Source organism: Bombyx mori, chromosome 15 (genome assembly GCF_030269925.1).
Source record: "Bombyx mori chromosome 15, ASM3026992v2".
NCBI classification, from domain to species: Eukaryota; Metazoa; Arthropoda; class Insecta; order Lepidoptera; family Bombycidae; genus Bombyx; species Bombyx mori.
The window spans coordinates 5,468,578-5,496,361 of NC_085121.1; the positions used below are offsets into that span (position 1 = coordinate 5,468,578).

The 27,784-nt window shown below is 34.8% G+C and overlaps 2 protein-coding genes and 1 long non-coding RNA gene across 6 annotated transcripts; 1 reads left to right on the forward strand and 2 right to left on the reverse strand.

The window, feature by feature from the left end:
- Nucleotides 1-87: 87 nt before the first annotated feature.
- Nucleotides 88-26,104, forward strand: LOC101737502 (ATP-dependent helicase brm). The gene is made up of 28 exons (XM_038015800.2): nucleotides 88-876; nucleotides 8,348-8,919; nucleotides 9,705-9,960; nucleotides 10,631-10,714; nucleotides 10,840-10,928; nucleotides 11,502-11,640; nucleotides 11,803-11,992; nucleotides 12,343-12,481; nucleotides 12,564-12,738; nucleotides 12,977-13,084; nucleotides 13,366-13,486; nucleotides 14,260-14,392; nucleotides 14,713-14,794; nucleotides 15,150-15,307; nucleotides 15,598-15,775; nucleotides 16,416-16,658; nucleotides 17,223-17,389; nucleotides 17,863-18,051; nucleotides 18,669-18,827; nucleotides 19,676-19,847; nucleotides 20,745-20,854; nucleotides 20,978-21,098; nucleotides 21,594-21,779; nucleotides 22,461-22,660; nucleotides 22,954-23,082; nucleotides 23,173-23,299; nucleotides 23,617-23,797; nucleotides 24,181-26,104. Exons 1-28 carry the CDS (start codon nucleotides 433-435, stop codon nucleotides 24,318-24,320), a joined length of 4,992 nt encoding a protein of 1,663 aa, XP_037871728.1. The 5' UTR covers nucleotides 88-432; the 3' UTR covers nucleotides 24,321-26,104.
- LOC101737210 (zinc carboxypeptidase) lies at nucleotides 939-8,235 on the reverse strand. Of its 2 annotated transcripts, XR_005245537.2 has the most exons (6): nucleotides 7,937-8,235; nucleotides 7,503-7,857; nucleotides 7,305-7,419; nucleotides 6,593-6,783; nucleotides 5,169-5,253; nucleotides 939-1,338 (listed from the first exon to the last, which is right to left on the reverse strand). It is a non-coding gene; the product is annotated as a zinc carboxypeptidase (long non-coding RNA). The 2 variants fall into 2 exon arrangements; XR_005245543.2 differs by lacking the exons at nucleotides 7,305-7,419; nucleotides 7,503-7,857; nucleotides 7,937-8,235 and having other exon boundaries at nucleotides 6,512-7,063.
- On the reverse strand, nucleotides 26,033-27,748 carry LOC101736983 (zinc finger protein OZF). 3 transcript variants are annotated; one of them, XM_062672455.1, is made up of 2 exons: nucleotides 27,232-27,748; nucleotides 26,033-26,321 (listed from the first exon to the last, which is right to left on the reverse strand). In XM_062672455.1, the coding sequence occupies exons 1-2, from the start codon at nucleotides 27,611-27,613 to the stop codon at nucleotides 26,158-26,160; spliced, it is 546 nt and encodes a 181-aa protein (XP_062528439.1). In that variant the 5' UTR covers nucleotides 27,614-27,748; the 3' UTR covers nucleotides 26,033-26,157. The 3 variants fall into 3 exon arrangements, with proteins under 3 accessions (XP_062528439.1, XP_004928602.1, XP_004928601.1); XM_004928545.5 differs by having other exon boundaries at nucleotides 27,010-27,748; XM_004928544.5 differs by having other exon boundaries at nucleotides 26,622-27,746.
- Nucleotides 27,749-27,784: the final 36 nt, after the last annotated feature.

Consider the following 27,784-nt stretch of genomic DNA (forward strand, 5'->3'; position numbering starts at 1 on the left):
ATACATACTTACACAGATACAAAGATACGTATGAAATTAATGGAAGCGTGTTAAAAATTATATAAAGATCTTCTTTCTTTCAACAACAGATCTGGTTTCAACTTTCGTCACAAAGATTTGGCTGTTTGGACTAATTTCCTTTCGCTTGTCCAAGGAACGAATCAAAAGTAAAATTTTAATGTTACAAAAAAGACAAATCTTGAGAGGAAAGCTAAATGAGTGTGGTATTTCTAAGAATCCAAGTCGCAATATAAATATGTGCAATTAAATAAATGATTAAAATCGATTTCAACAAAACCCAGTGCCGTTGTACAAATTCAAGTAAGATATGAAAGGAAGAAAAGTGCTGTGTATTTCCGCCCGCCATAGTAGGTCGCTTTAACCACCTCTAATTTAATAGTTACATGTAATATAATCCTGTGAGGAAATAAAATGGCAAGTCCATCTCCTCAAAGTAGTCCAATGCCACCGCCACAGGCGCCAAGCCCAATGGGACCTCCAACCCAAAGCCCGGCGCCGCCGCATTCGCCGCATAGTCCATACAACCAACACGTAAATGGACCACCGTCTTCACATCCATCGAGTGGTGGGCCGCCATCAATTTCTAACCATATGCCTCCTTCCGGAGCTATAGCAGCCAATGCTAATGGTCCACCGGGTGTTTCCCAACAACACCCAGGATTACCTAGTGGACATCAAATGCCACCGCATATGGTAGGACCACACATGTCAGGACCTCCAAGTCACCAGCCCCATCCACCAGGTCCCAACGGGCATCCAAATATGCCAGGAGGGCCACAGCATTCCAATATAGCAGCCCAAGGACCACCTCATGGATATTTACAACATCAAATGGGGCACATGCCACCTGGCCAGGTACAATTTTATCAACCTATATACTTAAAAACACGTATAAAAATATTTTTCAGAATAATACATTTTAATTTAATTAATGACTGAAAAGTGAATTTATTATTATGAAATTCAAAGAAATCTCATTACAATATTAAAATATTAAAAATACAATTATCATGCATGAATGTAATAAGTTTATGTTTATGGCTCGATGTACAAATTAGTTACAAGAAAAGATAATTAGGCATAGTAATAATATGATAAAGTCTGAATTAACAGATACAATACTGTTAAATAATGGTTCATATAAACTTTCAGTTAAATGTAATGTTTCTTCCAATATTGTAGAATATATATCAGTTAATATCTTAACATTATTTCTATGAGGATACACTGAATTTTCATAGTTTAAATATACTGTAAATACTGCTGGTATATTAAGTTCCTTTTTAACCCAGTCTGCAGAGTTACCTGAGAAGTTATCTGCAAAAAAGTACAAAAATAAATTAAATCTTCATAAATACATATAATAATAGTAATTGCCTACCTTTGTGGTTATTATTATTCTTATGTGTATTATTTCCATTTTAATACTTGCAATATTCTGAATATTTAACAATTTTGTGATCTTTTTTTTATCATTATCATCTCATCTTTTATTTGACATTTAATTATAAATTAATTTCATTATATTGAATAACTTTGAATGGTTCATTATGTAGTTGGTAGGTTTAAAAATAAATATCGTCTTTTTCTGAAATAGCTGTATATTCATAATTAATAATGTGGTTTTAAAAAATTCAGCTAGGTAATATTCGCTTGTTTATGATGAAAAGATAATTCTATTTAGTGCCAGATAAGCCATGTAACTGGAAACAACAAATTTTATCTTGCTATTTACAGCTATTTACCCTGTCCCTGTACTCAAGATTATTAATAAATAAAAATCAATAGCTATTCACATACTTAGCTTTGACATACTACATTTTATAAATGCATTAATGGTATGACTATATGTGTTTTATTATCATATGGGTGTTTCTCTGTGAACTGGGAAACTCATTCAAAGAAAGCAGTTTAGGCATTTTTTTGCTTAAATATATTATAAACCATATTCGGGAATTAAATATCCATCTATTTATTAATATATCACAGGTGAACCAATAATAATTTCAGTAATTTAGAAAATATTCCTTCCAGACCTTAGAACTCATATTATCGCAAGGTGGGTGGCGGCATTTACGTTGTAAATGTCTATAAGCTCCAGTAACCACTTAACACCAGGTGGGCTGTGAGCTCGTCCACCCATCTAAGCAATAAATAATAATAATAAATAATAAATAAATAAAAAAGGAATGTGGGTGACATTCTCTAGAGCATTCTCAAATACTTCTGGCCAGTGCTAATAAAAAAAAAAACTTTTCAAAAGAAAACATAACCTGAACTCCTCGAACAGACATAAGCAGTTTGCAGTAGAAATAGAAACACATTGGTATGATGATAATGATGGGTATGAGTACATAGCTTACTAGTACTAGACATAAATGAGGCAGCAGTTCTGCTAGTAAGCTGATCCAGCATGAAGTGGATGTAAACTATGCATCTCATTCATTATTATTGAGACGGTTGCTGGGCCACCTGGGATTGATTACCTAGACCAAGACGCCTTGGCCACTTATTTTCTAATGCAATATTGAAGATATATTATTAGATGTTTATTATATTAGAAGGGTGAGAACAAAATACAAGAAACTTGTTGATTATATAGCCCATGGCTATTGATAACACTAGCTTCTAATTTTATTCGCTGTGTAGATATTTAGTCTGAACAGTTGTTGGGTGCTAATTTAAAAAATATATTTATCTTGTTTATCTACGGTATGTATGTTGCGACCAACAAGTTTGCTGCTATGCAAAATGATTGCAGCAGTGCTCTAGTGGTGATTGAACAGTTTTAATCTTGTTTGATTGATAAACACTGGTGGTAGGACCTCTTGGGAGTCCGCACGGGTAGGTACCACCACCCCGCCTATTTCCGCCGTGAAGCAGTAATGCGTTTCGGTTTGAAGGGTGGGGTAGCCGTTGTAACTATACTGAGATCTTAGAACTTATATCTCGAGGTGGGTGGCGCATTTTCGTTTGTAGATGTCTATGGGCTCCAGTAACCACTTAACACTAGGTGGGCTGTGAGATTGTCCATCCATCTAACCAATAAAAAAAGCAATCATTAGGATCGTTATACCAGTCTTCTTCTGAGATCTTAGCTCTATATAGTTACAACGGCTGCCCCACCCTTCAAACCAAAAGGCATTGCTGCTTCACGGCAGAAATAGGCAGGGTGGTGGTACCCACCCGCCCGGACTCACAAGAGGTCCTACCACCAGAAATTACGCAAATTATAATTTTGCGGCTTTGATTTTTATTACACGATGTTATTCCATCACCGTGGAAGTCCATCGTGAACATTTGTTTAGTACGGATTTAATTAGAAATATTGGTATAGTCCCCGGCACGTAACTTGGCAAGAGTCGTTAGATGCGCAGAAGTCGTTTTTTAGGTCTCTTTGGTTGTCAAGCGGGACGCGGGGAAAGACGTAGCACCGGTTCGAGCGCGCGATTGGTGAGTCAGTCGACCCTCCCCTCCCGCACCGCGTCCACGTTCCGTTCGCTCCCGATTACACATGCGGACCTACTAAGTTGTAGCTGCCCTTTATTTATATTGAGTTTTTGTTCCGAGTTGTTATTATTGTTTTAAATTTAGTTTTTGTTACGAGTGTTATTGTTTTAAATTTGTTGGCAATGCCAGGACCCAATACCAGGACCCAATACCAATGACCATATAGTCGATTCAGTCACTGAGCGTCTTATTATTTACGCCAGTGACGACAGCGACTCTTCGTTATGTCAAGGATGAGGAGCCAACTCTTTCCACCAGCTCAGTTGCTACCATAAATTTAATCCAAGGGGAAGCACTATTAGAAAATGATAGTGACGACGGCGACACATAATTTTTAATATTAAGTATATTTTTTTAAATAAACTTCTTAACTTTTAATTGTACATATTTTATTTATAACACTTAATACACTTCACGAATTCCTCTCTTTTCTTTAACTTTCTTCTAAACACACAGTCTTAAAAATAAATTATGGCAAATAAAAAATAAAATAAATTAAATTAAATTATATGCGGGCATTAAAAGTGACTTTTTTTTTGTTGTAATGTGCACTATGCGCGACATTACCCCCACTACACCAAAACCTTGCCAACTTACGTGCCGCTTACTATACCTGCCTGAGATTCCAACACCGATGCATCGCTCAACACGAATGCACCGGATGTCTTATCCGTTGGGCCATGACGACTTCAAAACGTATACTCAAGGTCTTAGAAAAAACATAAATTATTTATTAACTGATCTGGTGACATTTATGAAAGGATGCCCATCATGTCACAGGTTATAAATTTTTGAGGCAATGGCTCCTTATTTTTAAGCCTTCTGACCTCTTAAATCAATTATTATAATAAAATTTATCTACACAGATTTTTTTAAATGTAAAAAAATTCAAATCACATTATTCAATGTCCATTTGTGTTTACCAAGAAACTATCCAAATTGTACTACTTGTACGTGCTTGTTAATTGTAAAACTGCTTTATTATAATTGGTTTAAGTTTTTTCTGCTTCTCAGATCTAGGCTGTGGTATCTAATCATGAATCTATACTCTCTATACTTTGATAAATTGTGTTAATTTTATTTTCCATTATATTATGATTTAATTATGATTGATGAGACATGCTTACAGATAAGGATAGAGGTCAGGAGAATGACAAAAGATCCAAAGGGTCGAAATAAATTCAAACTGAGGGGCAACTATATGTCCAACTCCTAAAATGTAAAATAAGTATCTACAGGAAGTTCACATACCTACTGTGGTATCCTAGACAGGCTGAATAGGAGAGATGTAGAAACACATAAACCAAAGTTCTTCACAGATCATATTGAGGGGTGAAAGGCTATTTGGTTTATGCGATATTTGTGAATCTTTACAGGAGAGTCATTTAAAGTAAAAAATTTGGGAAAATACCATTAAAAAAAACTTCTACAACTATTTGAATAATGTAAACATAATTGAATTGAATTGTTGATGCTAACATCAAATAGAACAAACTTTTAATTACATCATCATTCTGCCGCCCTTGTTGCAGTCACCTGGGGTTGGTGCACCTTTAATTACAAATGTTACTTAAACCAAATAGCCTTTTACTCCTCAATATACAAAAACAAACAAAACAGTGATAAAAATGGCTTACATATTAAACTTGCAGTATTGCCATAAAAATATGACACCCCATGAATTTTATGAATCCTCTCACATACAGTATTTAATATTTCCATCTGAAAAAAAAATAACAATAACTATGACTGTTTTATTTTAATTTGTAGTGTTTATGTTTTGCTCTAAAAGATAAGATGCATGGAGGACTTGTACCATATGGTGGTTTTTAAATTCTGCATGTGCTTAAGAATGTCTTCTATGACACACATACATCATTCTGTATAGTAAGCGGCACGTAAGTTGGCAAGGTTTTGGTGTAATGGGGGTAATGTCGCGCATAGTGTACATTGCAACAAAAAAATGGTCACTTTTATTGCCGCATATAATTTAATTTAATTTTATAAAATTTTTTATTTGCCATAATTTATTTTTAAGCCTGGGTGTTTAGAAGAAAGTTAAAGAAAAGAGAGGAATTCGTGAAGTGTATTAGGTGTTATAAATAAAATATAATTAAAAGTTAAGAAGTCTATTTAAAAAAATATACTTAATATTAAAAATTATGTTTCGCCTTCGTCACTATCATTTTCTAATAGTGCTACCCCTTGGATTAAATTTATGGTAGCACCTGAGCTGGTAGAAGGAGTTGGCTCCTCATCATCGACATAACGAAGAGTCGCTGTCGTCACTGGCGTAAATAATAAAACGCTCAGTGACTGAATCGACTATATGGTCATTGGTATTGGGTCCTGGCATTGCAAACAAACTTAAAACAATAACACTCGTAACAAAAACTAAATTTAAAACAATAATAACAACTTGTAACAAAAACTCAATATAAACAAAGGGTTCCTGCAACTTTAGTAGGCGCATGTGTAACCGGGAGCGAACGGAACATGGACGCGGTGCGGGAGGGAGGGTCGACTGACTCACCAATCGTGCGCTCGGAACGGTGCTGCGTCTTTCCCCGCGTCCCGCTTGACAACCAAAGAGACCTAAAAAACGACTTCTGCGCATCTAGCGACTCTTGCCAAGTTACGTGCCGGGGACTATAATTAAAATGTAACCCATAGTTTTTATAAATTTGAGTAATTATGGTAGTTTAGGTCTGATTCGTAGTAGTTTTTTTTGTTTTGTCTTGTAAATTTCAATTATTTTTGTTCACTAACTACTCATGTAGTTGAGAGAAACTTGTTTGGTTTTTGCTTACCTAACATTAATATTATATTATATATATGGATGTAATGTTAGTATCTCAAATAAATAAATAAATAATAGGGTACATTATGCCCTATATTCCTCCTATATGCCCTATTCTGCAGTAATTTATTCTGGTTTGAAGCGTGAGATTGCCATTATATAATATAATTGAGACCTCACCTTAATGTTTCAAGAGTGGCGGAATTCATTTTCCTTTGATTAGGAAGTTAATATGTAATAAAATATTGTGGAATTTCTCACTAAAATTGCATCGTTGTTTGAAAATTGGCCCTTGTCACTGTATGGTATACTAATAATTTGGTGAAAACTCCGTAAATTTATGAAAGTAATCAGATTTTGAGAAATTTGTCTTAAATAAATTGACAAAGCCTTTGTTTCTTCTTCTGTGAATCCTTTAGCACCTTGATAAACATGGTTGCATTCTTTATTATCTAAAAATTAAGAAAATATTAACGATGCTGATGCTATTAAAATGATTTTCTTGTGATAGCAAGAGCATATTCCTGTTCTTAGTTTTTATAATTTTAATACAAAATTATATAGTTAATATGGAGTTTCATAACTGAAAATTTGAGGATACATCTTAATTATTATGATCTGTCTTAATGTGTCATTGCGTGATTATTTGCCAAACTTTCATTAAAATTAATCATAAAGTCTCATTATTTGAATTATAATAACAGATATATAAAAGAAAACTATTTAAGTATCCATTCATACTAACTAGGCTAGAATCATCTAGGTATGACGGGCCTGATTCTCTACATCAAATTATTAATAGACATATTAAATTTTACAACCTATTCTGATGCTGTTTTAACAAGTATTTTTTTTCGAGGATACTTGTTTTCATGAAAAAAGTATGATGGTGAAACAGGAAACATATTGCGAAAGTATAGAGAATATCATCATTTAAATAACTTTGGTATATTACTATAATTATTATATTTACGAGTTTCTACTGAATTTAGTAACCAATTTCTGTCAATATTAACTCCAGTGGCAATTTTCTTTTTCTTGCAGAACTTATTAGGTATGGTCTGCCTATTTTTAGACCACAGAATATTCTGTAATCAAGTATGTTATTATCAGATTGATGATATTATGTAAATGGTATTTGAAATTTGACTTAAATCCAAATACATGGTACCTTTTGCAAATTATATCGTAAACCATCAGGATTTAAAACTGGTAGAAAATACATGTCTAACTCGTCCAACAGAGTACTGAAAATCATTTTATTGCCTATAATTCCCCTGATTAGATTCAGTATGATAACTGCAGAATTCGAATCTCTTGCATCTTCACCACCAAGAAAAAAAGCAGCACATTTCTTTTTGCCCTTGGATATCTTAAAGACAATAACATTATTATTTTCATATGTTTTGCCAATAGGTATTGCCTCGACAATGCTATTCTGTCCAGTAGAAAGGTGCTTCATCATTTTTTGTATTTCTATCCATGTATATTTAGTAAAATTATTTATTTGTAGTAAATCCTTTAACCTATAATAATACAAAAAACAAAATCTTGAACCTACAAATGGCACATCGCAATGTAATTCTAATATAATAAATTGCATACTCTGATTTTGTTTCCTTTAATGTATATTCAATGTATAATTTATTGAGTTTTTTTTCAAAGAAATTTACTTTTTTATCAATGACAATAACATTCATTGGAATAGTTGCTTCACTGGTAACGCTATTGAGAAAAATGATGTTGCCCTCTTTCATGTGCATTGAGTATAATAAAGCTCTTTCTATGTCATTAAAGGCTGTCACCTCATATAAATTGTAGTTATGAATTCCGAAAACTAGTAATTTAAAGGATAACATTAAAAAAAGGATTTTGACAACATTCATTTTATGAAGTTTCAAATCAATCTTGCTGACCATGATCCGTCTTGAAATTAGTTTAGTATCTTTTTAATGTGTGTAAAATAAGTCTTATTGATCTATTTGCAAAAATTTAAGTATCAATTATAAATTATAGGGTCAACTGCCGATGGGTGGAGCACCGCCGTCCGGTAACGGTCCTCAAGGTCCTCTAGGCGGACCGATGCCAATGGGTGGACCTCCAACGCACGGTGTACATCCTGGACAGGGTATGCCACCCGGCGCTCCTGGACATATGCCATCTCATCACTCAATGATGCCGGGTCAAGGGCCTCCACCTCATGGTGCAAATACTGGGCCTTATGGCCATCCACCACAGGCTGGTTCTACGCCACCTGCCCAAAGTGGCGGTCAACCTACCTCAGGGGGCGCATCTACAACCGGGCCCATGCAGCACCCACCTTCAGCTCAGACGCCGCCTCATGGACAAGGCCCGCCGCAGTCGTCTTCTTCTAATGGAGCTCCACCATCCTCTTCACCCATGCAAGGGTCCCTTCCTGTTACTGGGCCCGACAATCTAAATGCTCTTCAACGTGCAATCGATTCCATGGAAGAAAAAGGTCTCCAAGAAGATCCCCGTTATTCACAGTTATTAGCTCTTAGAGCCCGCTCAAATCCACAAGATCCTAGTAAAGGACTTTTTTCAAATACGCAACTCTGTCAGTTGAAGTAAGTATAAAAAAAATTAAATTAAAAAATTAATTTTGCACTACGATCCTCTATTTTTATGCCTAAAGAAGTCATGAGCTATCGCCACAAAATCAGTTTGAAAAGATTAGGACAGCCGTTACACAATACGATTTGAAATCGCTTAGGATGAGTGGCAGCATTCATGTGGAGATATCTATGGGTTCAGGCCATAGTTAAACCGGGATCTATTCCGCCAACTAAAAAAGATTAGAGAGAATCTACCACTGGATCGAAGTCGCGACCCACTGAGAGATCAAGCGAGAAACTCAGTGTGCTGTGTCTAGGGGTTAGTTCTAGTTAGTCTTAATCGACGAGTTGACGAGGACAGTGACCGGTGCTTGAAGAACCTGAATACGGAAAAGCGCTGGCTGAATTTATATTACAAAAAGCATATCGAAAATTTTGTTTTTAAAAAGCACTAATCCGACTTCGATTATTAAATACCATTTAAATAAAGTATTGATATTATACAAAAACTAGCGACCCGCCCTCGCTTCGTTTCGGAAACTGTAATTTATTATTGATTTCTCCACTATTTAATGGATGATATACATATAAACCTTCTTCTTCAAAATCAAAATTCGTTGCGTAGTTTTAAAGATCATCATACATAGGATATAGGGACAGATGAAGCGACTTTGTTTTATACTATGTAGTGATAATAGTTAAATATTGATTGAGTTTGATTCATCCCAACGAATTGATTTAGTTGAACTATTTGTTAAGTAATATGCTTTCAATCATAATAATTTGGTTGGTCGCAGAGCACAGATTTCGGCGTATCGGAATCTCGCCAGAAATCAACCCTTGCCGCCGCAAGTGGCCGCCTTAGCTACGGGCAAACGTACCGGCGAGAGTCCTCCGGAGTGTCCGACCCCGCCCGCGAGCGGCGCGTACGGCGAGGCGCAGGGCGCGGCGGGCAAGCCTCCCGCTGCGCACGGCGGCGCGCCTCCCACCCCGCTGCCCATGACTGGACAAATGGCTCCACCTACACAGCACACGCCCCCCCTTGTTAATCCGGTAAGTAATTATATTCATGTTTCATCACTTGAATTCTGGAATGGAAAATATTTTTTTATTATAAATAAATACTAGCTTTTGTCCGCGACTTCGTCCGCGTGGAATAGTTACTTTGGCATAACGCTAAATATTACCCGTCTCTTCATTTACGTAGAAAGTGAAAATATTTTTGAATAATAGAATGTTAAGGAGCTAGCTATTTAAGGTACCAAAATCATGCTTTTTAACCGATTTCAAAAGAGGAAGTTATTAATTCGACCATATTTTTTTATCTATGTAAAAAATGATGCATAAAAAACGCTATAGTGAGCCAATCTTAATATATAGACATAATATGCTGTCGCGGACTTTTTTTAGATCTTTTAAAGGGGAACAATTTTTTCAGACATTATTTTAGCGAAACTTTAACCGTTTCCGCAGCGCAAGCAGTGGAAGCTCTCAAAAGGGAAAAAACCCCTTTATTGGTGCTCCGCTTGCATTGGTCTTAGCGTGATGTTATATAGTCTATAGCCTTCCTCGATAAATGGGCTATCTAACACTGAAATAATTTTTCAAATCAGACCAGTCGTTCCTGAGATTAGCGCGCTCAAACAAACAAACCCTTCAGCTTTATAATATTAGTATAGATAAACAAACGTAATACAATCTAATTATGATATATCTGTCGTAGCCGGTGGGTGGAGTGCCGCTTCGTGGCCCCGCGCCATTGCGTCCCTCGGCTCCTGGAGCTCCCGGGACTCCACAAACGCAGCAGGTGAGTTTTATTTATAATTCTCCATGAGCAGACTATTTTACTTCTGTAACTCACGTCAAAATTACTTCACATTCGTATCGTAATGCCCATGGTGAAATTACTTGAGATAAAAATCTTTTGTCTAGCTACCTGGAGCCAAACAAAATCGTGTGACCACCATGCCCAAACCTGTCGGAATCGACCCCGTGCAGATATTGAACGAAAGAGAAAACAGGTAACATGAAAGCAAGAAACTTATTACAAATCGATGCCTCCAATGAACACTACTCTAACTCAAAATTTTGAAATTTTCGTTTTTCACGCAAATCGCTTCACTATGTTAAAAGTATTACAATTAATCATTATTAATGGGGTTCGAAGCAAGAGTAAATCAGCTAGCTACACAAAAAAAACCATAAATATATCTGCAATAATAAAGATTTTATCAACTTTTTTCGTTTAAATGCTCCTCCTGTAAATCTACGAATTTGGAGTTAGCGTAGTCTTCATTGGAGGCATCGAAATGGTACACACAATAGTAGATGCAACAAACGTGATCGTTGTTCGTCACGTCAAGTCGTGATCGTGACGTGAACGACTATTATATGTATGTATGTATGTATATGTCATTGTGTGTATATATATGTTTTGTGTATGTATTTGTAGCTTAATATAAATTTCATTGCACCTACCACTATTTACTCTGCACTACCTTTGGTTGACTGGTAGAGAATGACTTAAGCATTAAGTTCGCCAATGTAAATTTTACATGAAGTGTAATAAATAAATAAATAATTAAAATTTTCAGGATTGCAGCACGAATAGCTCATCGTATAGAAATATTATCAAACCTACCCGCCAATATGCCTGACGACCTTCGGTTACAAGCTCAAATCGAGCTCAGAGCACTCCGAGTGATTAATTTCCAAAAGCAATTGCGTTCAGAGGTGTGTTTTACTTCATTGTAATTTCCCGTACATCCGCCTCACAGTGTCTTATAAGTGTGATAAGAAAACCTTGATTATATTGTAGTAGCGTGCAAACACAGAAAAAAACGTTGATATTCGCCTTTAATAGTGTGCCTTTAATTTTGATCAAAATTGTTCTAGATATTAGGTCAAGTCCGCCGTGATACAACCCTAGAGACCGCTGTAAACATAAAGGCCTATAAGCGCACTAAACGACAAGGTTTGCGAGAGGCCCGAGCCACTGAGAAACTTGAGAAACAACAAAAACTGGAGGCCGAGAGGAAACGACGACAGAAGCACCAAGAATTCCTACAAACAGTTCTTCAGCACGGTAAATGTTTTATTACATTGTTATAATAGTACTATACAGTTTGTAACTATTTATGTTCTATGAGTTGCATCTAAATTTGTAGGGTTTCATTTCGTAGTTAAATAAAAAAATAAATGTATGTTTGTGTCCACATTTAAGATTCATTTTATTTAGGAGTTTATGTATTTTAGTGAGATTTGTAATGTACCTACGTTTATTTTCTTAAAATCGATCTTTTATCAGCCTATTACTTATAGTTGTACTAAAAAAAAGTTTTTTTTTTATCTCGTTACGATGACGAGAGTCGATATTTAAAATAGTATTCTAAATAAAATAATTAATTATTAATTTTGAACACTATTGTATTGTAGTTAAGGATTTCAAGGAATATCACCGTAACAACCTAGCTAAAACAGCACGCATCAATAAATCAATCATGAACTATCACGCTAACGCCGAACGAGAACAGAAGAAAGAACAGGAACGCATAGAAAAAGAGCGCATGCGGCGGTTAGTATTTTAACTAAGACATACAAATAAGTGATTACAAATTTCCGAAACATGCCTATTTAAACACTTTTTGTCATAACAGGTTAATGGCAGAAGACGAAGAAGGTTACCGTAAACTGATCGATCAAAAGAAAGACAAAAGATTGGCGTTCTTATTGTCACAGACTGATGAGTATATAGCCAGCCTTACCGAGATGGTCAAGCAGCACAAGCAAGAGCAACGTAAAAAACAACAAGAAGAGGAACGGAGGAAGAGGGTAATTACTTTTTTATACTATTATCTTCTAATGTAAGCGGTAGGCAGCGGCTTGGCTTTGCCCTTGGCATTGCTGAGGTCCATGGGCGACGGTAACCATTCACCATCAGGTGGGCCGTATGCTCATCTGCCTACTAGGACAATAAAAAAAAATGTGTATATTGAAACTATAGGTTATATATCAAGAAACTATAGACAAATAAGTATTTTCTTTAGTAAAATTTTGCTTGTAATTGCAGAAATCAAGAAAGAAGAAGTTGCTGGAAGGTGGAGAGATTGACGCTTTGGATGACAGCTCCCAGACTTCAGACTCAAGAGTCAGCGTCGTGGATCCTAAGTCTGGCGAAGTAAAAATATCATTTTAAATCTCCCGTCATATTTCATTTTATAAATGCTAAGCTTACAATTGTTTTATAAAACAATTTTACAATCTTACAATTGTTTTAAAGAAGTTACACCCAAACAAACTTGTACTAAAAACATAATTTGTTCACCTATTTAATGAGAAACACTAATATATGAAATATTTAAGAGAAGAATAAATTGTAAACAACCAGTAAAAATTATAATATGTTTAATATTACAACTTCTCTTGAACAGACTTAATTTTCCATTGAATACTTCGTAGATACTGAAGGGCGAAGATGCGCCGCTGCTGTCTCAATTAAAGGATTGGATGGAGACACACCCTGGATGGGAAGTAATGTCTGATTCCGATGATTCTGGTGACGACAGCCAAGACGATGATGGTATGATATTATTTTATAGTATTTATTATGTTCATTGTTGTGGCCTAAAATATATGTAGCGATCTCGGAGGGGAGTGCTGTAGCGAGTCTGAGTGCGGCCCTGCGCTGAGTACGGCCCTGCGCTGGAGCATCGCACTATATATAATATTCGTCGGTACTCCCAAAATGTTTTTTAATTCGGTTGAGTTCGAGACAAAACATACGCTGGTGGTCCGCTATTAACATTTCTATTTGATCGCTCTTTAATTAAATATAAAATTGTAATTAGTGGTATCATTTCACTGCAACAAAACCATAGTTGGTACCACAGATGTGATGATGTCTGGTGTACTCGTATCAAGTGATGCTACTATATTGGCATTGAAATCCCGCAGACAAGTACCCATTTTAAAAGATATACATAGGTACTTGCTCACGAAAGAATGTATTGATCGAGGAATACACTGTGTAATGAAACTGAATAGGTGGTAGGTACCTAACCTTACGGACGTTCAATCTGTCCTTCCACGTGTATTTATCCGCAAGCATTAGCTACTAATTATGTTACAATAAAAAACTAAATATCTTAGGTATGTAAGCTGTGTGTGGTCACAGTGGTCAACTTCACAAAAAAATTGTCTTCTACAAGCAAAATTTTATATACTAAATTCAATCCTATTTATAATAGTAATATGAGATGAAAAGTAGTTAGGTTATGTAACATCATTCATTGTACTGAAATCATGTAAAAGTAGAGTAAGCAGCAACAATAATGTAGTACTATTAATTTATAGAAAAGAGAAAAGACAGGCACAGAGACGACAGGGGCGATCGCGAGAAAACCGACGAAGAGAAAGCGCGAGATATGATTAAAAAGGCCAAAGTCGAGGACGATGAATATAAAACTGAGGAACAGACCTACTACAGGTATGTTTTCAGTTACTGAATTATCTACAATATATTATTAAAAAAAAAAAACTAAACCAATCACATTAATTAATTTTACGTGTTTGTTGTAAGTCGCCACAAGTACGTAACGCCCTATTGAGTATTTTTGCCGCGAAACAAACATGACTTTTGCCTTAAAGGGTAAATTAACCTTTTTTCAAAACAATATAAGTTTGGCAGTGACAAAGACCATTGTATCTGTTCATGAAGCTATTACGAGAAGAAAAGAACTTCAACTGTCATTAGAATTTCCGCATTTGTTGTACGCACCCTATTTATATTAAATATTTCGATTTCAGCATTGCTCACACAGTTCACGAGTCCGTAACAGAACAAGCTAGTATTCTAGTGAACGGAAATCTCAAAGAATATCAAATAAAGGTATTTTTATCTGAATGTCTAACGTTAATGACGACACTATTATCCACAATGCCCACGATCTCATCATGCCATTGAATGTGATTTTTTAAATTTATTTGCAATCTACAGATAATATGTTGAACATAATATTAAAAACAAGTGAAAATGGAGCTATTAACATCACAAGACCATTTAAAGGTTTTTAATCGAAATTTACAAACAACATTTACAATAAGTTTACCAAGCACTTTTTTAAAAATCTATCTCATGCTTGCATTAATAGTTAACAACTTTTTAAATTATTCATCATGCTTAATCTGTTCTTGTTCAAACCTTTATTCTTGCCAACATTATATCGTTAATTTTGTGCTCATAGGGCTTGGAATGGTTGGTGTCACTATTCAACAATAATCTTAATGGAATTTTGGCCGACGAGATGGGCCTGGGTAAGACCATTCAGACTATTGCACTGGTCACCTACCTCATGGAAAAGAAGAAAGTGAATGGACCTTATCTAATTATCGTACCGTTGAGGTAAGTAAAATTTACGAACATGCTTTGCTGTATAAATCACTACCACTAGAAACAATCTTACTTCATGTAGAATCTCATAAAAGAATGAGATGACGGTTGAGAAAGAACTACTTTATTGTTTTTTAATTGACTATGGTACACTACTATCCTATTACATATTTTAATCACTAGATGACCGTTAGTATCAATTAAACAATTATTATTTTGATGTTAATGAATATTTTATAACATTAAAGTTTTCCTAAAATTATAGATTTCAAATGAATTTATGTTGTTTGTTTAACATGCAGTACTCTTTCAAACTGGGTATTGGAGTTCGAGAAGTGGGCTCCCACAGTTTCGGTCGTTTCCTACAAGGGCTCTCCGCAGTCGCGTCGCCTGGTGCAAGCTCAGATGCGATCCACCAAGTTCAATGTGCTGCTCACTACCTACGAGTACGTCATCAAGGATAAGGGAGTTCTCGCCAAGGTCCATATTATATTAAAGCGAATAGATAAGAATAATTTTATACACACTTTACCACTAGGAGTTAATTTTAATTAAAAAAAGAAATTATTCTTTTTGCCTATAAATAAAATTTTATTTAAAATAAAATCTGTTCACAAATTGTTTTAAGCATCGGGTAGATACTAAAATAAATTCTGTTCAATCTACCCTACTACCAAAAATGTACATTATATATCAGTTGTTACAATTTCAAGTTTATCGAATTCTAAGAACACAATTTAAAGACTCCTCCCATTGAGTGTAGTAGCAATTTTGTATATTTTTGTTTCGTTTATTGCCCTACTACAATAGTGACATCATTATGTTGAACCTAATATGTTTTAATTATCATATAGTTATTCTGATAAGCCTGCTGTGCTTATCGAAAAATTATGCCTCTGTGCTTTGAAGATTTTAACATTTGTTGTCCGTTCCTTCCAACATTCCGCCAAAACTACCAGTTCGTTGAAGCTTCAAAATCTTACGACTCTACAATGACTTTTTCCCAATGATAACCCATTTAAAGTACAGTCATATTTTCTATCAGTATACTCGTATTTAAAATATATCGAAAATTTAAAATTTTGTTTGTTTCATTATATTATATTCCTTTGCACTCTAGGTACAATGGAAGTACATGATAATTGACGAAGGTCATCGGATGAAAAATCATCACTGCAAACTAACACAAGTACTAAACACTCACTACATCGCGCCGCACCGTCTGCTCCTGACTGGTACGCCGCTGCAAAACAAACTACCAGAACTCTGGGCACTACTGAACTTCCTATTGCCATCTATATTTAAGAGCTGTTCTACTTTCGAACAATGGTTCAACGCTCCGTTTGCAACAACCGGTGAAAAGGTAAGCATTAAGCCATAAACTGTGCCTCTTCTTAAAATCTGTACTAATATATAAATCTACAGTGGTTTTTACGGATGTTCCGTTATAACTACTGAACCATGCATCCGATTGACTTGAAACTTGGTATCCATGTAGAAAATACATGTACTTAATGGATAGGCTAATATTTATATGAGTGCTGGATTCCCTACACTAGTTGCGGGGGCGTTAATCTTTTTGGGGGTGAGAAATAATAATGTTAATTTTTTAATGCCCAGCGAAGCGGACGGGTATAGTTAGTAATATATAAATCTACGGTGGTTTTTACGGATGTTCCGTTATAACTACTGAACTATGCATCCTATTGACTTGAAACTTGGTATTCATGTAGAAAATACATATACTTAATGGATAGGCTAATATTTATCTGAGTGTTGGACGCCCTAATAATAATGACAATAAATAATAATGTTAATTTTAAATACCCAGCGAAGCAGGCGAGTACGGCTAGTAACTATAATTTTTAATGTCTACATTTAACCATTTGTCTGAGAAAAAAAAATCATGTTTATCTCCTTTATACAGGTGGAATTAAATGAAGAAGAAACAATTTTAATTATTCGTCGTCTGCATAAAGTATTACGTCCGTTCTTGTTACGACGACTGAAAAAAGAAGTCGAGAGCCAACTACCTGACAAAGTCGAATACATCATCAAGTGCGACATGAGTGGGCTACAGAGAGTACTTTACAAGTAAGGGACGTCTTATCTTAAGAAAAATAAACATTAATTATATTCCTCAAATAGACTTTCTATTCAAGTATGAATACCGTCGGAAGTGAAATAAGCTGTCCAGCTATCTGTATTCTTATTACTTACTCAATAATAACCATAAATTATATAACAATATAAATATTACTTGTCTATATAATGGCTTGTCTTGTCTAATACCTTGTATGCTGATGAAAAAGACTGACGTCCGCGAGTTTAGTAATAAATTGAATGATATAATAAATTAAATAAATTGAAATAAATATATTTAATATTGAAGAAATTCATTTAATTAAATATAGCTGTGTATCTCTTATTTTATGCAGTTCAGTTTTAACTTAAACTTGCAAAATCCTGATAAAACACAAAAATTTCTTTTTATGCTTTTTATATCAAACATATCATGTAAACATATCTGAGCCACACACAGGCTTTACAAAAATACAAAATTCCAGACATATGCAGTCCAAGGGAGTTTTGCTGACGGATGGGTCTGAGAAAGGGAACAAAGGAAAGGGTGGCGCTAAAGCTTTGATGAACACGATCGTACAGCTCCGGAAGCTGTGTAATCATCCCTTCATGTTCCAGCACATAGAGGAAAAGTTCTGTGATCACCTCGGTACTGGTGGCACTGTTGTTTCCGGGTAACTACAAGCTTAAATATGTTCTCTGCTCTTTTTAACTATCACGCGTTAATTTTTGATAAAGAATACAATGTAAAAAAATTGACTCTTAAAAGTTTCATAGTTTTTATTGACATTTGTTCATTCATTAAATCATACTAAAAATATATAGCCTTCATACCCGATCCTGTAGACCGAATGGTAAACCGTCGACGTCGCTCAAAGCACGTCATCACGGATCCTCCTGATCCATTAACGGTGCTTTTAGGTACCACAAGCACCGGTCACCGTCCTCGTCGAACCCGTCGCTTGCGACGAAGGGCTCGACGAGCGAATTAACCCACAGACACAGCCCACTGAGTTTCTAGCCGGATCTTCTCAGTGGGTCGCGTTTCCGATCCGGTGGTAGATTCTGCGAAGCACTGCTCTTGCTAGGGTCAGTGTTAGCAACTCTCCGGTTAGAGCCCCGTGAGCTCACTTACACACGCTAGGGTAAGCTGACATAGCCTCTCAAGGCTATCAAATAGGTAGGAATAAAAAAAATATATAGCCTTTTTAAAAAGTTATTTTGTATTGCTTAAAACTACTGTTTGGTATTGTGATGCAGGGTATATAAAAGTTATTTCTAATTAACACAGGCCAGATCTATACAGAGCTTCCGGCAAGTTCGAGTTGCTTGACCGGATATTGCCGAAGTTGAAAACAACTGGTCACAGGGTGCTTGTGTTCTGTCAGATGACGCAGTGCATGACCATCATCGAAGATTACCTTTCATGGAGAGCTTTCCAATATTTGAGGTAATTTTAGAATACTTTGATTTCTCAAATTTCTCAACCTGTGTGCTTAGTGCGAGTTTTTTAACGTTCTCGATAGCGTAAAAGTTAGCCCAATTTTGTATGCAGTTGAAACAGCGCCCCTAGCGGCAAACGTAGGCAAACGGTCCCATTCCATACAAATATGAGCTAACTTTTACGCTATCGAGAACGTTAAAAAACTCGCACTAAGCACACAGATCCATACTGACTGACATTAATGACAATGTCAATTTTACTAGCTGACCCGGCAAACGTTGTTTTGCCATGTATGTTATTTCTAGGAAACATTGAGAGTAATATAATTTTTTTAATTTTAAGTCATGACAAACTAAAAACAAATAACTTGCCAAAAAAAATAAAGTTTATAATTAACATATAAAAAATAGGGGTGGATCATACAGGGATGAAAAATTGAGAATAACATCAAATTTTTTATTTTAATTCATGACAAAATAAAAATAAATATGAAAATACTGCCAAAAAAATTAAAATGTATAATTAACAAATAAAAAATAAGGGTTGATCGTAGAGGGGTGAAAATATAGGGTTGTATGTATTTTTGTATGCTGTATCATAAAAAAATAAAAACAAAAAATGTTGTCTAAAAAATAAAAAATAAAATTTTGGGGTGGACCACCCTTAACATTTAAATGGATGAAAAATAGATGTTGTCCGATTCTCCACCTTGGCCGATATACACGCTAAGATTCACGAAAATCGGTCGAGCCGTTTCGGAGGAGTTCAATCACGCACACCGTGACACGAGAATTTTATATATTATATTCATAGTATTCCGATGGAATCGTTTAGCTTTCGTTTTTTTTCAATAGATTGGACGGTATGACCAAGGCAGAGGATCGCGGAGAGCTACTGAAGAAATTTAACGACGCCAATTCTGAATATTTCATATTTTTACTGTCGACTCGCGCTGGAGGTCTCGGTCTCAACTTGCAGAGCGCTGATACTGTTATCATTTTCGATTCGGACTGGAATCCGCATCAGGTAACTCAACAAATGTGGTCTTCAATAACAATTTCTCAAACATTTTTCTTGAAACTACATTTGGTATTTTGTTTTCTCTTGTAAACAGATATAAACATATAGTTGCACATTCAGCGTGATGCATAACATCCATCCCCAAACATCTCGTCTCTTCTTTTTTTCCTTGTGTGTCAAATAGCATCATTCACTTACTACTTTAAGACTTTCTATTTCGCGTTTGTATAAGCCATTTATTTTCTAACTTGCCTCTGTAAATTCCTGTACACAACAAAGTAAATGAATAACAATTAACTGTAACTACAGAGTGCGAGTATGAACACTAGAACCAATCAATAATTCACTCTTTGACTCCGACTGAGACATGTGTATGTCTCATTAATGTAACAAAAAATGGGATTACTAAAGGTACAAGATAAGGTACAAGGGCTATTTGTTGCCTATGCCCTAAAGTCCAAAATTCTTAATTCACCAAAATAAGCCCTTATTTTAATAATAGCTATTTGACTCGTTTTACCAAACACTAAATTTACACAATATGCTGACTTGAGATAAGATTTATGGTGAAAAACAAGAGTACTTAATGTTTGATATCAAGATTTGTTAAAAAAAATTTTTGTTTGCTTAGTTGGGTGGACGAGCTCACAGCCCACCTGATGTTAAGTGGGTACTGGAGCCCATAGACATCTACGACGTAAATGCGCCACCCACCTTGAGATATAAGTTCTAAGGTCTCAAGTAGTTACAACGGCTGCCCCACCCTTCAAACCGAAACGCATTACTGCTTCACGGCAGAAATAGGCAGGGTGGTGGTACCTACCCGCGCGGACTCTGAAGAGGTCCTACCACCAGTAAAGCATTTTTCACCATAATTGATGTTTTGTCTCTTGTTTCTATTAGGATCTACAAGCTCAAGATCGTGCTCATCGTATCGGCCAACGGAATGAAGTACGTGTGCTCCGACTCATGACCGTCAACTCTGTAGAAGAGAGAATTTTAGCTGCTGCCAGGTGAGATTGTTGCGCTGCCACGACACTAAATCAGAACCTTCGTTTAAAGTTATAAAAATTAACAATATATAACACCTGGACCATTGCGTATTTTCAACTAAATAATACTTCCCTACTCGGTAGATACAAATTAAACATGGACGAAAAAGTCATCCAAGCTGGTATGTTCGATCAGAAGTCTACTGGATCTGAGCGGCAACAGTTTCTGCAAAGTATTCTGCATCAAGACGGAGATGATGAAGAGGTATTTGCAATGACATTTATTAAAAAAATAGTAGTCTCATTTAGTGTGTATGGAATCTGTGGTAGGCATTTTTTCACAATTAAAAATAAATAAATGGCTGCGCATCGCTGCATCATCTGATGCTGTATTCAACTTGCAACTTTGTATTTTTGATAACCAAATGTATAAATCGTTTTTTTCTAAAAATACAAAATATTGACCTATTCATAAAATATGTGACACTGTATGAATGAAAATAGGAAATTAGTTGGGTGTTCATTTACCTTGAAATTATGAATTATTTATTGTCTGGTTGTATTAACATTTTCTTCCACCGATTGCGTCGTAAGCACTTATCTTGCAGTTGTGTTTAGGTGACACAAGAATCTTTTCAAGGAATTCGATGTTTTTTATAAGTTTTATGAACTATGTATGTGTACTAAGGTCGAACTAATGTTCATCAATGTATATTATCATCAATGTAACTAAAAAAAAAGCCATTTAAAAAAAAAACAGGAAGAAAATGAAGTTCCCGATGACGATCTCATTAATGCAATGATAGCGCGTTCGGAAGAAGAGCTGGAGATATTCAAACAAATTGATTTGGAACGTAAAAAGACTGAGAAACATTCAAGGCTTATCGAGGAGTCAGAGCTGCCAGATTGGCTCGTGAAGGACGATGATGAAGTTGTCTGCAATAAGGTAAGCTATTTATTCAATACAAATAATCATCCAGAGTAATTCTTAACATTATTCATCATTGTTGAGGAATACATTGCTGGTGTCGCGGATGGTCTAGTTAATTATGTGCGCCTCCTATGCCATTTTTTTTAACGCTGGGGAATCCGTTTACGGATACCCGGTGGAGAGGGGGTACCGGGTTATGTCTGACTCCGGCACCTCCATGGACTCCACCTATGCCTGGGATCGCTTCGAGACAAAAAAATTATTTAAGCTTACAATATATTGTATTTAATTACTCATATAATTCTAATATTCGTAACGCGAAGTGCGTTTACGCCGTTTGCCTGTCTGACATGAGGAACATAAAACTCATTTCAAGTCCTCGAAAGAATGGGCAGAGAAATAATCTTACAGATGGTTCAAACAGTTCAAAGAGCTTGTGGACAATCCCCGTACTATCATCAACCTTTAAAAATATCTCGACCTAGTAAAATTGGTAATAGTATCACAGCCTCAAATTATTTTATGTTAAAATAGTTGACGACACTATGAAAATAATCTTCATAAAGCTTAGGGCACCACTATTTCTAATTAGTACACATATTATATGTTGGTGAGAATTCATTGAAGATTCTGTTGTAGAGAAATACAGTTTAAACTAACTGAAAATATATTTTTTATTACTATAATCTGTCTTAGGGTCAAGGCTGGAATTATTTAGATGAAGACGAGACCCTCGGACGCGGGTCGAGACAACGCAAGGAAGTTGACTACACGGACTCGCTCACGGAGAAAGAGTGGCTGAAGGCTATCGATGAGGAGTTTGAGGAAGAAGAAGAAGAAGAAGACGACGAGGATGAAGTTCTCGATAAGAAGAAGAAGAAGGGACGTAAGCGACGGTACGAATATAGTGAAGCGCTCTGTAATTGGGCTATTTTCGCCTTACCTTTACAAACAATGCAAATACTTGTACAGCTCATATTTCACGAATTATTCTCTTAACTTATATTTGTTGTATATTTTTTGTAATGGATTATAGGATTGATTTGAATTTTGAAATCGTGATTCTGGGATGAAGTCCTGTCGGCATGTACGCCTGCGCGATCGCCTAATTATCCGGCAAAGCAGATCCAAATGAATTGGTAAAAAAATCTCCTGTTCTCTCATTATAGTATATTTTGTTGTGTTTTAGACGAAATCAGGACGATTCTGACGAAGACGAAGTACCCACATCATCCAAGAAGAAAAGCAAAACAGAAATCAATCTTCTGAAGAAGAGACTGAAAAATATCATGAAGAAAATAATTGATTATGCAGATGAGTTAGTTCTTATTTGATTTAAATATTTTATGGTACTTGTATGGTAACTTTTGAAAAGAATTAGATAATTTCGTTTATGTAATTTTTTCAGGAATGGACGAGTTTTGTCTGAACCATTCATGAAACTGCCGTCGAGACGTGAGTTACCTGACTACTATGATATTATCAAGAAACCACTGGACATCAAGAAAATCGTTAATAGGATTGAAGAGGGCAAGGTAAGCTACGTCAACTGTGACATGTTAGTGCACCGTAATGAGCATTGCAATGATGAAAGATCAATTTTTTTTTACAAGGTATAAGCTGGAACAAAAGAGTATTTTTGCTATTTCTGACTCAGTTTACAGTGTTAGAACCGATAGATATAGACAATATCGAGCGAGTTTAATTGTAGTGACTACTATTTTTTTAAAGTGACACCGGTAAGGATAATATTGAATGGACTGGCGGTATCCTCACTAGAGCATTGTAGCTTTATGAGTATTGATCCTTTAAGTCTTTAAGTATGTATTAATGAAAATTTTTACTTCTACAGTACAACGATATATCTGATTTGGAGCGGGACTTTTTCACTTTATGCGCCAATGCGCAGACATACAACGAGGAGGCCTCACTTATATACGAAGATTCCGTAAGACTTCGGAATTTATTCATAGAACTACGACGAAGACACGAAAGTGGACAGAATTCTGATGATTCTGACGAAAATGAAAAAGGTATAATTTAACATTGATACAATGCTCTCACTTTTATATTTCACTATCTTAGAAGAAAACAACTGTCTGTTAAATTCTTAAATATTTTTGTGTCTGAAATAGCATTACAATACATATAAAGAGTGCTTGCTGTCTCAAAATTTGCAGCATATTTCGTCTACAATTAAATGTAGTATGTACCAATACAATTAATAAATATAGTACTAATTAATAAATACAATTAAATGTATTGGTAAATAAATACAATACTAGTCTTTCTTATTTATTGATTTTTAGTCTGCCCTTAACCACCTTGTGTGGGAGTATTGTTATTTAAAACATTTTAAGTCTGAAATAAGATTCAGTGACATTCATTCATTCACAGTCATTTTATTAATATACAGATGAAGAAGATTCAGATGGTGAGTTTAATAGATCAGTCAAAATGAAAATTAAATTGAAAGGCAAAGGAAAAAATACCCCTTCCAGGAAAAGGAAACCACGGAAGCACATCTCGGATGACGAATATTACGAAGAAGATTGAATTTGGGTGAAACTAAATTTAAGATTCATTTACATTCATTTAAAACTATTATTATAAATAAAGTAGTAAATACTGGTTTTAAAATGTTATTCACTCATATATCATTTGAAGTCAGTGCTGGTTTCTTTTCGATTCTATTTCACATATCCATGTAGAAATAAAGCAAAATGAACATGTTTCCATATCAAAATAACAGCTTTTTACTAAATGAATATGAATGAAACACTGTACTGTATTTATTATATCAAGAAAAAAAAATGTGTCTGTTTGTTCTTGTCAACTTCCAAACGGCTGGGCCCCTTTTGACGATTTTCAATGGCAAACTACTGACTTTATTAAGAATAAGTTAAGCTACTTCTATTTTCATTATTATTTAAAGTTTTTATTTTATTTTTAATACCTGACAAAGCCACAGCCTGGCCGAGTTTAGCTCGTTTGTTATTAGTATAGGTTCTATATATCCGTTCGGGCATATGAGCAATACCACCACTAACTTGAGACACTTGTCAATTGAAATAGTAATTGCTACGTTTCAATACAGGAATATTGCTTAACATTAGAAATATGAAAAACAGTGGTATCAGCTTGTGCGGATTCAAAACTCATTACCAGAGGCGGGTTTACTTAAGCAGGTTGTGCATTGCACACGGACGCTACATTGTTTAAAGACACCTTTGCTCATGACCAATACCTACTACAAACAGAAGTTGTAGGGAAAGTTCGGTACATAGTGGGGTTACTACCATGAAGTAACCATGACGATGGTGGTAAATATAACTGTCTGTCGGATTAACAGTCGTACAGACTGGTTCTTTGATAAATTTTGCTGTACTGTACAAACATTAAATATAACTAGTAAATATATAGTCGAAGTGTGTACTTTTATTTTACGTTTCCCCACTTAACAACAGTGTAATAAAGGCTTTTTGTGACTCCGCATGGCTCCATATCATTAGATTTATTTAGGTTATCTTTCTCCATCATCCTTTTCATAACAAAAACTTAAAGTACTACAATTTTCGATTTTCTGGTGTTTAAAATTGAAATAAACTATATAGTAAGTTTTTGCATTAAAACTGAAAATTTTTAAACAAAAAATTCTTAGACTTTTGTATCGATTAAGTTATCTCCTATAATTGAGCTAACATCCAAAACATTTAAATTGTCTACAAAGTCCTTTACATTACATACTTATTTTTAAATCATTTTAGTATTTAAAGTTAGTAGTAATTGATAGTGTTTTAAAACTATGAAGTATTGTATTATTAAAAATTAGAACTGTGTTAAAAATAGTTACTGGTGTTTGGATGTCTTGAGAGTGCACAGGTACGAACCACCACCCTGCCTTTTTCTGCAGTGAAACAGTAATGTATTTCGGTTTGAGGGGTGTGACAGCCGTTGTACTATACTGAGACCTTAGAACTCATATCTCAAGGTAGGTGGCGGCATTTACTTTGTAGATGTCTATGGGCTCTAGTAACCACTAAACTAAGGTGGGTGAGCTCGTCCACCCACATATGAATTATATAAATAAAAGGTTGGAATAGAATTTGAAAAGTAATTGATTTCATGGCTTTCATTATATGACAAGAATATTTCGATGGTTATGATAATATTAATGCAATTGTGCATGTTAATAATACATTACATGAAAAGTAATCTAAGCAAAATTGTATCATTCTAGGTCTGGTAACTCTTGAAATTAATAAACCTTATTTGTGAAATTATTTTTATTTCTCATAATTTTTAATTTGGTATGGTTTATTTTTTAATCTTGAGTCTTTCAACTGCTTTTTTCTAACCTCACCCCATTTGTAATCCACTCCATGAACAATTTTCATATGTTTGTTAACACTGGGACTATGACTGAATCTTTGAGTACAAGTAGGGCAAGAATAGGGCTTTTCAGAACTGTGTTTCCTTTGATGACGATGCAGATCACCAAGTGTGAAGAAACAAACTTTACAAATGTTACATTTGTACTCCTTGTTTCCAGTATGCCTGAAGAATTAAACTTTTTCATGAAAATATACTAATATGTACATTTTACTAAATTTTATGGTGTTATGTCCCTCATACGCTATTGTGTTCACTATTTTACTAAAATATCATATGAAAAACCATAAAATATGTTGAAAGAATATACTTGTTGCACATTATTTAAACACTAACCAGCCTTGAAGATGTATTAGATGAATGATATCTTTACTATATTTTTTCAGATAAAAAGTCAATATTTTTATTTAAAAAAGTGCTATTGCTTATAGAGAGATAGAAACCTGAACAGTAACAACATATTACCTCTTCAAATGTATAATTAAATTTTTCTTTGTGTGTGTTTTATACCCACACAAGTGACATTCCATATTTTTATCCACTTTGTGCTTTACTTTATGATTTATTAGTTCTGAAGAAGATACAAATGTATCACCGCAGTCCTCACAATTGTAATTATGAATATTATGATGTCGATTTATGTGTGTTTGTAGAGACCTTTTATATTTAAGCACTTTTTGACATATATCACATTTGAATTGACCAGTATTGTGAACAATTAAATGACTTTTTAATGCAAAGTCTAGTTTAAATTGTTTTCCACATATAAAGCAAGTAAAGTTTGAAGAGATACTGTGCGTTTTACGATGAGCTGAAAGACTAGATCTTTGTGTAAAACTTTTTCCACACTCACAAACAAATGGTCGCTCTCCATTGTGTCTTCTCATGTGGTTTATTAATGTTTGACTGTGTGGAGTTGAATAAGTACAAGTAGTACAATGGTATAGTCTGTAGATACCATTGCCTGTGACGGTGCCTGCATGCTTGCGATTTTGATGCATGGAAATACTATGTTTTGACAATGAATTCATTGTTTTAAGAACTTTATCACATATTTGACATTTAAAAAAATTACTTGTTTGTTTATTATTATCTAACAAAGTTCCTTCCGTTTCAGTTTTAACTTCCAAAAATTTATCTTCGTGCAATGCTAGTTCATCTTTTTCGTCTTCACGACATTTTGAAGCATTCATTTCACGCGTAAAGCTTTTGCGAAAATCAGCAAAACGTTCGTAAATAGTAATACACATAATCCTGAAACAATTTACATTTTCCAATATTTTAAGACATTGGTTGCAAATTCCATCTGGCAAATCCTTTTCGGGGTTCATAACAATTTGAAAACATAAATAAAATTTGTCAAGAATTCCCTTTGATACAGAACTATCTGAAAATAAACGAGTAATATTGTTTTCACTTCGAAAGCATATTCTGCACATAACTGAATTGTGCTGCATGATTAACTTATTCAGATAAATAAGGTAGTATTAAAATTAGCATTTGTTTATTAATAAACTAAGTTTATATTCTTTTTTTTAGAGCTGCTAACTGCTAAACTGCTAATTCGCCGTCGTACTTTAAAAAACTAATATGATGCAGGTTTGTAGGTACTAGGGGTGAGGCGTATT